At 42.2% G+C, this 14,200-nt stretch overlaps 2 protein-coding genes across 2 annotated transcripts; one reads left to right on the top strand and one right to left on the bottom strand.

Moving 5' to 3' along the window:
• Window positions 1-2,975: 2,975 nt before the first annotated feature.
• Window positions 2,976-9,527, top strand: LOC113152255 (GTP-binding protein REM 2-like). Its single transcript, XM_026345395.1, has 6 exons — window positions 2,976-3,011; window positions 3,084-3,144; window positions 3,935-4,241; window positions 4,403-4,476; window positions 5,952-6,129; window positions 7,806-9,527. The coding sequence occupies exons 2-6, from the start codon at window positions 3,091-3,093 to the stop codon at window positions 8,096-8,098; spliced, it is 906 nt and encodes a 301-aa protein (XP_026201180.1). The 5' UTR covers window positions 2,976-3,011; window positions 3,084-3,090; the 3' UTR covers window positions 8,099-9,527.
• Window positions 9,528-10,883: 1,356 nt separating this feature from the next.
• Window positions 10,884-14,180, bottom strand: paics (phosphoribosylaminoimidazole carboxylase, phosphoribosylaminoimidazole succinocarboxamide synthetase). Its single transcript, XM_026345384.1, has 9 exons — window positions 14,041-14,180; window positions 13,748-13,945; window positions 12,830-13,008; window positions 12,558-12,737; window positions 12,315-12,428; window positions 12,146-12,229; window positions 11,546-11,726; window positions 11,303-11,461; window positions 10,884-11,213 (listed from the first exon to the last, which is right to left on the bottom strand). Exons 1-9 carry the CDS (start codon window positions 14,054-14,056, stop codon window positions 11,047-11,049), a joined length of 1,278 nt encoding a protein of 425 aa, XP_026201169.1. The 5' UTR covers window positions 14,057-14,180; the 3' UTR covers window positions 10,884-11,046.
• Window positions 14,181-14,200: the final 20 nt, after the last annotated feature.

Here is a 14,200-nt window from a genome sequence, read left to right as displayed (position 1 = left end):
GTTTAACTTGCAGAGGGAGGGGGGGAAAAAGCAGATACACTAAGATAGAACAATCAGTGATGAGTAATAAGGACTGGGGCAGAACATCTGTGAAAAGTACTCTTGAATGATTAAAGGGGACGCGACTGTTGTCATAGGGTTAGAATCCACTCTAGGCTGCTTCTTGCTACTTTACTGTGAATGATAGTTGCACAAAGACTGACTTAGAGCACACTGAGGTCTTTTGCTTGTGATATGAGTGCAACTACGGACAAATCCGACTATGGAAATGAATTAGCAAAGCTTTAAAACGTACCAATAGTCCCTGCACTGCTGAGCATACTACCTATGCAATATCACATAGCTGCAATGTACTATCCAAATGAGTGTTTGAAGCTCAAACTGTAGTTTTGTTTTATTTTATTTTTTTATAATAAGCTGCTAAAGCTGCAGAGGTCTGAATAGTGCAGTGGTGCTGTATGTGGAGTGGTATGTGCTTGGATAAAATATCCATGACATGCAGTTAAGTATTTACCAGCTAATATTTCACAGTTGCCTACCAAAGTGATTAAGCTCACGAAGATGTGTTATTATTTGTAAAAAAAAAAAAAGAAAAAAAAAAAGAAAAGGAAGAATAATCATAGATTAAAGAATGTACAAGGATACGCTTCATGGGGATCTTCCAGTGATTGTGCTAAATGGGTTAGTGGTGGGGATATTGTTCATGTGTTTTAGCAAAGAAATCTACTTTTTGCTAGTTGGAAATGGTGACTTTCAGCCATTAACAGTAACAGAAACGACTTGGCGTTACGTGCAAAGGAGCAGAGTTGGTAGTGTGCTTAATAGAACGACGACGGCGAGAGCCCAAGACACCCGTTGCAGCAGAAGAGCACCAAAAGAGTGTGGCATGATTTGTGTGGTTGTGTCCAGTTCTCCAGAGTAGTGAAGCAATGTTTGGACAGATTGAACACCTCTGTAAAAGGACGAGCGCCACGTTAATGCAACACGCAGCACCACAGAGCTGGTCACTGTGGACTCAGTTCCTGAGGGCTATTCCAGAAGCAACAGAAAATTAATAGTGCAGGGATTTAAAAAAAATAAAAATGCAAAGAATCTCTTCATGGAGACACCTTCTTAACTGTCCCGTGAAATCAATGCCAGGGTTCATGCATTACAGCTATTTATTTTGTTTGGGTGTAGGTTAAACAAATTGTTCTTTTATTTATTCACTTATTTATTCAGTATTTATTGTTTATTTATGTACTGATTCTAATTATTTTGCAGGTTTTTTTTCCATTAGTGTGTATTTTTACTTTCCTACAGTTTATTATTTTATCCAATTGTACTTAGAATTAACATTATTACAAGAAAATAATGGCCATTATCATGGTTTCCTGCTCCTGTTGTAGTGTGGTTTCATATGCATATGAAATAAACAAAGTACTTTACCAAACCTGGCTTGCTGTGCGTGTGTTTTTGTGCCCATTTCACACATGTTTTAACCTCATCTCCTCCCCATTCATCTATCTGTGCATCTCTCACTTTCAGTCTTCCGCAGGCCTTTTCTCTGCAGCTCGCTCTGCAGCCCCATGCCCTGCTCCATCCCTCTCTTTATCTCCGTCCCTCTATAGTGAAGCAGTGACCCTGGGTGTTGCACTGTTTGGGATGACCTCATCTTCAGCTCTCCCTCCCTCTCTGTGTCTCTCGCTCTCTCTCTCTCTGGCCTGTATAATAGGAGCAGGATTAGGGCTATAATAGCGTCCTGGCTGCTCACTGCCGGAGTCTATTGTGGCTTTGTGTGGGAGGGACACACCACTGCTCATGGCCACTCTCGCATTCTGACAGAAAACATGAACAAATACACTCCTTGGTCCGGCGACCAGAAATTATTTGATTTGATAAAATGTGCATCTATTAAGGAAAAGGTCTCGTGAGCCTCGACATAACACAAGAGAAAAGAGGAGAGTGACAGACAGATTTGGCAGTCAGGTAGGCAGGTTGATATGCCACAGGTCTACAACAGGAAAAGCACTTAATGATACGATTTAAACATGGATCCCCCCCAAACACACACACACACACACACACACACACACACACACACATAGTATTGCCACTTAGTGTGAGGTAGAACAGTGTTATACTGCCTCCTAGTGGTTGGTTGCACTTATTGCCTCGATCTTCCGGAGGTCAATGAAAGCTTTGTGTGTGAGCATCTTTCTACAACACTGCTCCCTGCCTGTCATCACCGCTCCGCTCTCGCTAATGAGCTGCACACACCTGCTGCAAACACTTACAGAAAGAATGGCTCCTCTGTAAGTGGAGAGTTGATGCTCTCCTCTGTCAAAGAAATAAATAAATATATATATATATACTACATATATACATATATATGACACATCCAGATCTGGAGATCACTCACGCATCAAGTCAGTGAGTCGCAATCAGTTTGCAGAGCGGTGATGAATGACGGTGATGATTGTAGAGCTGGACCAGGACCCTAACCTGAGGACACAGTGATAGTAGAGAGAGAGAGACAGAGAGAGAGAGAGAGAGAGAGAGAGAGAGAGAGAGAGAGACAGAGGAGAGAGAGAGAGAGAGAGAGAGAGAGAGAAGACAGGAGAGAGAACGAGGAGAGAGAGAGAGATAGAGACAGAGAGAGGAGAGAGAAGAGAGAGAGAGAGAGAGAGAGAGAGAGAGAGAGAACGGAGAGAGAGCGAGAGAGAGAGAGAGCGAGATAGAAGGAGAGGGCACAGATAGATAACAGAGAGACTACAGAGAGGAGAAGAGTACAGGGGAAGAAGAACAGAGAGGAAGATAGAGAGAGAAGAAGAGACGGCGAAACTAGAGAGCGAGAGCAGAAGAAGACAGAGAGAGAGAGATCAGAGAGAGAGAGAGAGAGAAGAGACAAGACGAGAGGACCGACAGAGAGATTACATATCAACACACTCACACACTTTAACAACTAGTCTTCAATAGACTTAACACCCACAGACGACTTGCTTACTAGTTTGCCGGGAGCCGCTCGACAGGTGAGCAGACCGGGCTTGGGTTGATGGAGGGAGTGCTCTGTGTCTTTTATTCCAGGTCGTTCTTCGTTTCAGTTTGCAGATGCCGACAGATGTGCCCGAAGACAGGCTCAACAACGAGGACAAAGGGACCAAGGTAGGCTGCTCCCAGCACCCAGCGGTCAATTATCCAGAGAGCGCGAAGTGCTTAATGGCGTTTGATGGTGGAAGTCTGTCTCCCGGTAATGGAGGACTTCACTTCACCACGGGACTCAAACACCTCTCTGCTCGTGTGTGTGCGTGGTGCAGTCATTACAAACTAACACACTTCGAGTCTGCTCTGATTTGAACTTTTAGCTAGCAGGAGATGATTGTTTCTAGTAAAGTGTGTATGAGCTGTGGACAGTGTGTACTGAGGGAGCAGTTCACTGTACCTGCAGACAGCTGTCCCTCAAATGTGCAGCATGCTAGGAGTTAGCCTCCACAAAGTCCGTCTCTGAAGGAGCTAAAGGAGCGGATTGTGGACTTAACATTTACCAAGTGGGAGAAAACACGACGCGACAAAGGTCAAACAGCAGCCGAGTGTTGATCTTGACAGGTTCCCAGTGTGTGTGTGTGTGTAGCTAGTGTCCATTGTTATTATTGAAGGTTTAAAGGGACACATGAGGACACTGAGTTTGAAAACTAGGACACTGAATGTCTTATGGAAGACCATATGTAATTATGGAGTATTATGGGAAATGTAGGCTGACTCTTCTTGACTCATACAAGGAGTAAATGTCAGAATATTTGGACTGCATGCATCAAATCCTCTGTTATACTGTAAGAAAGTGCAATAACAATACTACATAGCAGGTGTATCACATTTCTAATCTGTGTTTCTTAGTATTATATAACAAAACATGGTGGTTTTCAGTTTTATGCATGTTTCTGAATCTCTCCTGCAGTGTGACATGACTTTGTCCAGCACCCCCACCGTTCGCAGAGGAAGCACTCCTCTGCCGATTAAGCACCAACTCAGACGAGAAGAAGCTGTCCACGATGAGTGCGATTGGACATCAGGTGCAGCGGGACCTTCTGCTTCACCAATCAGCTTCAGTCCAGCCTTGGATGAGACTCTGACCGTGGCGGTGGAGGGTAGAGCTGATGGGCCTCTAAGGATTGCATTGCTGGGGCAGAACGGTGTGGGGAAGTCGTCTCTGGCCATCGCACTCGCTGGGGAAATGGACAGGACTGCATCTGTAGATTCTGATGGTACAAAGCTGTTTGTTTGACAGGACTAATACAGGACAGATTTAGTGTTGCAATGGTGAGGTGGCCTAAACTGGCACGCTTTCCCACAGCGAGCAGCAGGTAAATAACTCACAGCACCCACCTCCCATCTGAGACCTAACTGCTGCTCTCCCTGTCCTTAGGGGAGGGTTATGTGTGCACAGTCACCGTGGATGATGAGGAGAGCACCATCATTATCTATGACAACTGGCGACAGGTGAGCCAAACAACACTTCACCATTCCCACTGCCCCCACTCCTTCATTAGGCCATGAGCCCTCTGCAGCTGTACATGGTGTGCTAAGCTCCATTTTGCTGTGTGAATATAACAATATTCTCTGTGCCGCACAGGATAGTGGATAATGTATCAGGAGATACATTTGGGAAACTAGCATCTCCTAAGCAGCAGGAGCATGAAATATTAGAGAAAAAAACAAGAGCATCCATCCATTCAGACATGAATTGGAATAAGAGCATATCCCAGCATGCCCTGGGCAATTAACATGTAGAATAAGAAACAAGCTTAGGAGATATTATCAAAGAAAGCTAAAAACCCCAAAAGGCAAATCAAAAAGAATATTAAAGAAATTGCAATAAATAAACATACTGGCAAACATATTTGTAGTTTTCTTTTTTTTTTTTTTTTTTTCTGTTTGAGCTAATATTGTAATATCTGGACCACAGCGTCTTGTTTATGCTCTTGACAGCACTGTAAGAAAAACTGATGCCAAGCTCAGAGAAATGCAAAAATAGGATAATAAATCTGCTGCATCTGGTTGACTGAGGAAAGCTCATTATCAGGTTGTTTTGCACACTTTTTCCTCTTTTCCCTCGAGTGCAGTTCAGAGGCATCTGTGTGTGGATGTGAGTGAAAGAGAGAGCTGCCCACAGAGCAGATGTGCCAAGTGACTGCTTTAGTATTTTTACTTAGGTGGATGTGTGAAAAACACTGAACACACACAGACACACACACTTGTGACACAATCTGTCTTTTTTGATGTGTCGATTCTCAAGTGTTACACTTTGTATAATGAGTTCATGTATATTTATTGTGAGAGACACTGGAATGGTTGATTTAGATAATATACAGTATATATGTAGTATTACATGTACATCCATGATCATTACAGTGCAAAATGTGGCTGTGGTCTGTGCTCAGCTCTAGCCTTATAAAGATGAAGTGAAAAGTCAATGCACCTCGGCAGCTTTAACTAAAGATATGCTGAGATTTAGTCAATTTTCTAGGTGGGATCCACCCAGGGACATTTTATTTTTAGATATTTTTCTCTCTATGCTGCTTGGAATGGGTGAGTGAGTGCATGTGTGTGTCACTAAAAACACTGTTGCACTTAGTGCTATCTACAATAGTAATTTCTCACTAAGCCATGAGGGATTTTAGATAGAGCACTCAATTGTCTGCTGTGTCTCCAGGCTACGCTTAGACTTTTATTCTGCAAATCAGGCTTTGACAACAGTATTTATGAAAGTAATGAAAATTGCTCAGTATCTGACATAAGTGTGTATTTTCTGACAGATTTTGATACCACAGAGTGTTACTTGTACTTCTGTGTTATTTTCTGACATTTAAAGTAAAATTATCATACCATAATACATACTGACTTAGCTTTCAGTTTCCTTACAGTATTTCTAAATAGCATATTCAGTACTGTAACATGCACTGTTTCTCCCTTAGGACCTGTCAGCTCTACAGTGTGAGGTATGTGTCCTGGTGTTTTCAGTGACTGACAGGCGTAGTTTCCACCGCACCGCTCAACTTCGACTTCTCCTCAGAGAGACTCAGCCCCAGACTCCTATCATCCTTGTCGGTAACAAGAGTGACCTCGTTCGCACACGTGAAGTTACCTATCAAGGTATGATGAGCCTCAATTTTCTTCACCTGTTTCATTGTTTTCTTCCATTGTGGCATTCATCTTCACAGTTGGCGTTGACATTTTCAGCTCTTTATCTCTGTTGGTAAACACAAACATAGGGTGAAGTGCAGTTTGTGAAAATGTAAATGTCAGCGTTTCAGCTTCATCGTAGTGTGGGAGTATGTGGAGAGTCACAATTACAGTTAAAGCAGAAGCGCATTCTCTAAGAGTTGCTGCCTGTAGACATTCACGCCATTTTAGAGAACACAAGCTGTGCATTGCTTGTATCCAATATGGTTTTGTTATTGGCATAAGGTGCATTTCAACCATTCAACGGTTGTGCTTATTTGTTTTTAAATTCAACAATAGCTGTGACTGATGCTCATGGGTATTGTAGTATTTGGACCTGTTTGCTATGCCAAAATGCCAAACAACAAATTATTTCTCATAGTCCAGGCCCACCTGATTATTATATTATCACGTGGAGTTACGTGGAGTACAAGTGAGGATAAAAAACTAATAAAAGTCACCTGATGTACCAGTTCAAATGTTGCTAAATTTTGATTTGTGCATGCAAGTGCGATTCACGTTTTCCCAAGGTAGCACCATCAACTTCAAACCAGTAAGAAACACACAGACAAATACAGTGATCATATTCCAGATGTGGCAGATAATAGTGTGTTCATGTATAGGACCTCATTCCTTGTGGCAAGAAGCCGATTGCGAAAATAAGACTTTAATAAACCTTTAAATATAATTATTATTTTTGTCAACTGGTTCATTTAAGTAAAACTGAGATAAAATAAATGTAGTTTTTGACATTGCATCGCCTTTCATATAGATAAAACTGATAAAACTCTACTCAACTTTCCCACAGTGTGCTTACAAACAAGACCGCCACGCCTCGTGTATCATTTTGTCTTTTCAGTGAATAACAGGTACTTGTCTATGTGCACAATAACAAACTGTAGCCACTGAAATCAATCCTTTCTCCAGTCTAAAAAAAAACCCAAACCATCTGCTTTGGACACACTATAAACTGCTTAATAAGCCCCTCTAATTGCTTGCAAGTGCATTGTGCACAGTTAGATCAAAGAAGCCCCGCCTAGGGTTACCCTCTCACACAGAGAGCTCAACACCTTCCCTCATTAAAAGATTACTGTTTTTTTCTATGGAGAAATGATAGCTAGCTCCTGAATCCTTGGTTACATTTTCTAGGTGACTTACCTACAGCCAGCTAGAAGCACAAGATGAAATTTAATATGCCATGGCTACTGATTACTTGATACCTGTATTTCTCACCTATCTGCTTGTATACCTTGTATGTGCTTGTGTGTGTGCGTGTGTGAGCATCTTTCTTGTCACTGTGTGTGAGTGCGAAGAGCCACTAAAAAGTGGAGGCAAATTCTTCACATGTGCAAACATGTGGTCTATGGTCTAAAAATCTGATTCTGATTGCATGTCTACTGTGTTGTATTGAAAGTCTGTTTTTGGAGCAATCCATAAAATGTAAAAATAAGCCTAAATATTAAGATTATGAACCTTTACGTCTTTTTCTCCCCATGCAGCATGTTTGTTACATTAATGTTTGTCTCATTTCAGCATAAGACACTATGTCATGAAGGTACAGGAGACATTTCATACTGTTTACTGTTTCTCTCAATCTCTTCCCTCAGAGGCCATGTCCAGTGCCACCCTGTTCAACTGTCTTTATCTGGAGATCTCTGCCTCTCTGGACCACCGCACCCCAGAGCTCCTGGAGTGCGTGGTGCGGCTAGCCAGGGGCCAGCCACCGTGGCCACCGGGGACCAGTGCAGAGGACATGATTGCAGGAGGCCAACGTGAAAGCATCACCTCCCGTGCCAAACGCTTCCTGTCCAATCTGGTGCCCCGTTACCAGCGAGAGCGAGAAGTGGGCAAGTTCCTGAGGCAGAAGTCCCGCTCGTGCCACGACCTGGGGGCGCTGTGATCAGGGGCTGCAGGGAGTTTAATGGCTAGATTGTAAACTGATATAGCTGGTAGGGAATGTAGTATACTAACAAAGAGAGGAGCAGGGAGTAATACAGCGTTTAGTGGACTTGAGAGCAAAATGTGTGTAACAGACGTGTGAGTATGAGTGTGCCGGAGTCATGGCTGGACAGTGCTGTGAGTGATTATCATGTGCATCCAGCAGACAAATGCAAGGAGAATAACAACCTTAGTGAGAATGTTTATCTATAGGATGATTTGTACATAAGTCTGAACAGCAAAGAGGAGAAGATTATAATAGAGCTGTAGAACATATGTAAATAAGCAGTGGTAGTGATAAGTAACTACCACCATCATAGCTTTGAGAGCTGAATAAAATTGCTTTTTTGAGTCTCCATTAAGTCACTGTATATTTTGCCTTGGGTTCAGTTATTAAACTTCTTTCCTCATGTTGTTAATTACACTGTAGAGGAAACAGTTGATTTAACAACAGTCCAAGCGCAGGATAAAGTCATGACCACACTTATTCGAAACTCATTAACGGGTTAGACAGAGCCGATGATTCATGTTTTGTTTATTTACTCTCAGCCATTGTGGCATTTGTGGGGATGCTGAGCAGTAAAATAGTGAAAGGCCAGCAAGGAGAGAAGGGAATTAAAAATGAAAGGTGGACTTACAGAGCTCAGTGTGGCAATAAGAGGAGCGGAGGACAAAAAGCAGATTATTGTATATAGAGCGATTGTTGCCATGTTACTGTTGTCAAGGAGACTTGGAGTCACTGAGACATACATATTATGTCCTTCTCAGCTCTGTGTCTCTACCTTTGTGTATCAGTTTAGATATAGGGAGGCTGATTCTGGGCACGGTGTATGGGATTTTTAGGCATAACATTCAACTGAAAATTAAAATGCAGCGGATTATGTCAGATATCAGCTTCCTTGCACTCATCTGTATCACTCTCTACCCTCAGCACTTCCATCCTCCCACTTCCTCCCACACCTGAACAGAGATTTAGCACATCAGAGGTCTTTATACCCATCATTTGTTATCAAAGTGAGAACTGTGCTATAATAGAAGTAAAAAATAAAATGGTGGCATGATATTCTGACTCATTCCCTTGGCTGCCAACTACTGGAACGGATTGAAAGGTTAAGATTGTGGATTGTCAACATGGGCTACAGGCTCCCTCTTGTGGCTTGTTCCAGCTATTAATGAGGGAATATGAATATGGTTGAAATGGCAGATTAAAGTGAAAGAAAAATGTTTTAAATGAAACATATTTATATTATTTGAAGTGGACTGGCAGCTGTCTGTCCTCGTCCATATGTTGTCATCACTTTAACAGAACAGTTTACTCAGACGACTTGTCTAAGCTGCTGAGACAAAGAGTCCTCTGGGTTGAATTTACATACAGCGGATATCACTGAAAATGATTAAGCTTGGGTGGTTGTGTGAATGTATGAAACATCACAGTTACTGGTACAATGCTTAAAAAAATCCAGACTGTGATCAACTGTAAAAAAATTAACATTTTAAACCTGTATCCTTTACAGATAAATCATTTTGCTGATTTTCAACCTGTATCTTGTGGCGTAAGTTTGGTCTGAACTTGTCTTCATATTCCACTGAACACATATCTTATCAGCTGAGAAATTACACCTTTATTTTATTCAGTGTTGTTTGCATTTGTTAATCAGAAATCACATATAAATGAAGCTCGGATCGTCAAGCATCAAACTCGTTAAAATCATGTAGATTTTGCATCATTTTGTAATTTAAACTTTTCTTCTTTAAAAACATCACACTCCTAGAAACAAAGGCAAGGATTCTGTGCCTTTAAATGTTCTATTTAATCCTGTTTAACAGATAAAATATGTGTTTGATTTGATACTGGCCTATTTGCATCATCAAGTGTAAGATGAAATGAATATGAAGAGAAAATGAATAAACAGACCATGCTTATGAAATACCAGGACATATTGTTACTCCCACTGCTCCTTGGTTTACATACTGTATAAGCTCTGCCAACTATAAACCATGAGCGACAGATTGGAGCAGTCTTTAAAAAAAGTGCTCCTGCTCTACACAAGGAGCCGTACACTAAGTAAATCACACACTAATAAAATACTCCTGAAAAAAAAAAAAAAACCCTCTATGCCAACATCACTAATCAGGCCGAGGCAGTAAGACTCTCCTCCCCATCACTTAACCAAATCCCCAGATACTGCAGTCTACGAACTTTTCCAACAAGAAATGCTTTACTTTTTAAAGACTTTTTAGTCTTTAAAAAGTAATCCATCAGCAGTTTATTCTTTTCAGTGCTCAGCAAAGTGGTTCAGCCTGTATCATTAATCTGTGTGAATTCAGCCTCAACTCAATCCATATATGTATCAACTGATTCCTGCCATCTCTCAGCACTCAGAGGCAAATCAAATTCCCCCAATCATCTCAACCCTATACCTGCAAGTATAATCAAGTTTGCCTGTCCTTCGTGATGACTCATGTTTCCCTTTCAACTGGGCACAGTCAGGCATTAAAAACCGTTACATCCGTTTTCTTCCAACTATAATAACTATCCTCGTTCTAGAGACTGATAAACAGTTATCTATAACCTTTCATCCCTAACACAGCACAGAAACAGCACTGGTCAAGATCACAAACTACCTTATTTGTGTAGCTGACTGGTTCTTACTCTTCATGCAGCTCCTCATCTTTCACTCTGGGACCACTGTGCTTACCATTTACCTCCATCCTCTCTGCCACATTTGCCAACATCATGACAAGCATTTAATTAAGACGCTTTTATTGACTTTTTGAATGGAATGATTGAAGTGGTACAGGGTACATGTAGATTGCATCTACTGTTACAGGGTTTTTCCATGGTTAACAAAATGAAACTCGTAGACAGTGGAATCATAAAAGCTGGACTCCAAAGTGTTTTGAGCCACTTCAGAGGCTGCAGGCCTGAAGCTTCTTGTCAGCCAGTTTGAGAGCCACCCAGGTGTTGAGCATGGAGGCCCTCAGTTTACACCACACCAGGTGATCAGTCAATCCAAAGATCTGTGCTGCAAACTGAGCAGCAGCTTCAGGGGAGAGGACTGTGGAGCAGCCAAGACCTGCAGGGGGGAAACAAAAGAAGGTTCTATGAATATGAATATGCTCTGATGAGTATATTCATGTGACAAATTCAGAGTGGGACGCTTACCACTTGGCATACGGAGGGATGACCAAACATCTTGTGCACCCCAGTCTGGAGTCAGAGGTGGGCAGTTGATGACAGGGTAAGCTGTGTTTCCAGACATGACCGGACCAAGGCCATTACTCCTGCCAGCTACAGCCACAAAAACAGTGGGTACGCCATCACCTGAGGGAAAGCATATGGATGATGTTATGACATAATAAGATTAATTTGTCTCAAATTTGTTTTAAAAAAAAAAAAAAAGCCCACCTTCATATTCTGCTTTAATGCGAAGTGTCTCATCTGGACCTTTGTGTGCCGAAGTGACTCTGAGGATGCAGGGAATACCGTAGGAAGTACAGGCCTTTCTTATTTTTTCACAGTGGGCCATGTCAGAGGTGGAACCCATCAGAACCACCACCCTGCCACCGGCCTGGTGCTCCAACAGCAGCTACGGACACATCACAGGACTCATTAGCTCCATGCAAAGCCCCTCTATTTGACTATGTAACCTTAGCTGAGCAGTTCCCACTGTGGATATCTGCTAAACATTGCAACAGAAGCACAAACAGAGAAATCTGTTTATTAAGCTACGGGTTAGAGCCAACCAAAAATAACAGCACCAACAATGATTGAATCCAACTTCTCGATTATAAGAACATTTGTGTTATTTTTTCATAGTGTCATTTTATTGTACATTTGGAAAACCAATTTTACAGAAGGGGCAACTAAAGACTTGGTACGATAATTCTTAAAATATGAAAATGCTAAAATTCAATAACTGTTCGTAAAACAGCTGGATTAAAATGCCAATAAAAGCCAAAAGCCAATCCTAACAACCGGTTGTTCTGGGAAATAGGTTTTGTGTACCTTGACCCTTTCAGAGACCCACTCAAAGTTTCTCTTCACCACCTGCATTGCTTCAGGAGTAACTTCTTTCAGGTCTCGGTACACCTACGAAAAGAAGAATCCCCTTTTTTAATTTATTTGAATGCACTTTTAAATGTGTCAAACAGTAAAAAAGAAAAGCAGCACTGACCTGCTTATCTTTCTGCTGGCTTCGGTCTCCAGAGGGCCACAGCCTCCAGGAATCATTATCAATCACATCAGCAAGGACAATCTCTTGAGTCTTCACATTCACTCCAAACTCAATCTGTGATTTAGAAAAACAAAGAAAACAAACATAAAACCCTATAGCTGTGTTACATTTGGAAGCACTGAGTAGAAGCAACCAGACTAGGACTTAAAATGAACCAGCAGAGGGTGGCATTGCTGTGCATACCTTCATATCCACCAGCGTGCAGTCCTGAGTGGCCCAGGCCTTTTCCAGAATCTCAAAGATGGCCACAGTGCTGCGATTCATAATGTCCACTTCACACTGACCGATAGTGAGCCCAGCCAGACAGAACTTGGCCTCTAGCAGCTGCTCCTCTGACCACTGAGGATCATTGTTGGCATCATCCTAAACCAGAGAACAGAGTTGAGTGCTTGAAGTCCAGTTACAGCACTTTAAAAATCTCATCAGAAGCAAACGAGACGAGTCGTCAGACTCACTTTAAAGAACATCTCCATCTTCAGGGGGGAGAAGCGGTAGCCTTCTTTGACTCCTGGATTCCTCTTGAGGAAGGATCCGGTTGCCACTCTCCGACAAACCCATTCAATGGGAATCATCTCACAGTGAGCTGCGATGAATGCTGTGTCCGAGTGCTGCTTCACAAAGGCAGTCTTAATTCCTGGACAACAGGGAGATTTGTATCGCACATAGGTGTTTCAGGTCAACGGCAGTTTAAAGATGTTTCAATTCAGCACAGAACAAGGCCAAATGAGGGAGATGCGGACGGTCACGTTCAGCTGAATTATACTGAGCAACGTTTTAAGTCACAAGACTGTTGTTACCACAGCCTGGATAATGCACACCACACTCACGAGTGGGGTGTCGAGTTACTTTTAAACTATAGTTTTATCGACTTTTAAACTAAAGCAAAGTGGAAAGTTATTTCAGATTCTGGTTTCTTCTAGGTTTAATATCAAAATGCACAGTTCATCTTTGAGTTTTGTTTTGTTTTGTTTTTTGGTTGTCACACAAAGCAAGCAATGTGGACAAAATAATGAGCAGATCATGTAAAAACGTAAAGCTTACGAGGACTGTGACTGAATCAAAATGCTGAAGCTGGGTTGAGTAAATAGGCCAAAGGTTGTCTTTCCGAGTACAAGTCACCTCACTGACCTACTGACCTGTCTTGATGTCTGTGATGACTTTATGAGCCCACAAAAATCTTGTTTCTAGACATTACCAAATTAAAACATATCCTAATTCTGCTGAAATGATGCATTTTGCCTCTAATCCTCTCACAAAACTAGTTAATATCTATGTGCATGTGGGAAAGGTGCTTCAGGGTGAGTGTGATACTAGTGCTCACACATCAATCTGACAGGACATCTTTTGAATAGATCAACTTCAATAATCTTTACCAGACTCCTGCAGCAGTCTGAACACGCAGCTCGTCGTTTTGTTGGCGATGGCAGCCTTGCCCTCCATCTGGTCTTTCCTCGCCGCATTGCCAGCGGTGATCTGGTCCTTGGACTGCACCAGAACCAGTCCGGGCTGGTCCACCAGCAAAAAGATCTGCTTGGTCTTTCCCTCACTGAGCTTCAGGCCGAGCTTCACTTCTAAAAACACGCACCCACAAATAACAACCCGCCCCAAATTAAACGCTGCGTATGTTACTTGTGCTCTCAGATGTGCACACGTCGTTGTACTGTACCTGAAGTGGAGGCCATGGTGGTGCTCTGTAGCAACGCACAGTCCTGAAAAAGTAAAACACTTGTGAACCAAAGTGACACACGACTTAGTGAAAACTTGTTGAGGTGAGAGCTGCAGGAGGCGTGCGGACAGCGGAAGAGGGAAGAGGAGTCGCTCTTACG

The sequence above is a fragment of the Anabas testudineus genome, chromosome 4 (assembly GCF_900324465.2).
Source record: "Anabas testudineus chromosome 4, fAnaTes1.2, whole genome shotgun sequence".
NCBI lineage: Eukaryota > Metazoa > Chordata > Actinopteri > Anabantiformes > Anabantidae > Anabas > Anabas testudineus.
This window is presented reverse-complemented; position numbering and strand designations above follow the sequence as displayed.

What these genes read in the sequence shown, in the direction of transcription:
- LOC113152255 (XM_026345395.1), top strand. Translation starts at nt 3,091, where the DNA reads ATGCCGACAGATGTGCCCGAAGACAGGCTCAACAACGAGGACAAAGGG. An exon ending in ACGAGGACAAAGGGACCAAG is followed by an intron (nt 3,145 to 3,934) that starts GTAGGCTGCTCC and finishes TCTCTCCTGCAG; the next exon opens with TGTGACATGACTTTGTCCAG. An exon ending in TCTATGACAACTGGCGACAG is followed by an intron (nt 4,477 to 5,951) that starts GTGAGCCAAACA and finishes TTTCTCCCTTAG; the next exon opens with GACCTGTCAGCTCTACAGTG.
- paics (XM_026345384.1), bottom strand. An exon ending in GCACGCTGGTGGATATGAAG is followed by an intron (nt 12,429 to 12,557) that starts GTATGCACAGCA and finishes TCTAAATCACAG; the next exon opens with ATTGAGTTTGGAGTGAATGT. An exon ending in ATCCCTCCGTATGCCAAGTG is followed by an intron (nt 11,214 to 11,302) that starts GTAAGCGTCCCA and finishes TCCCCCCTGCAG; the next exon opens with GTCTTGGCTGCTCCACAGTC.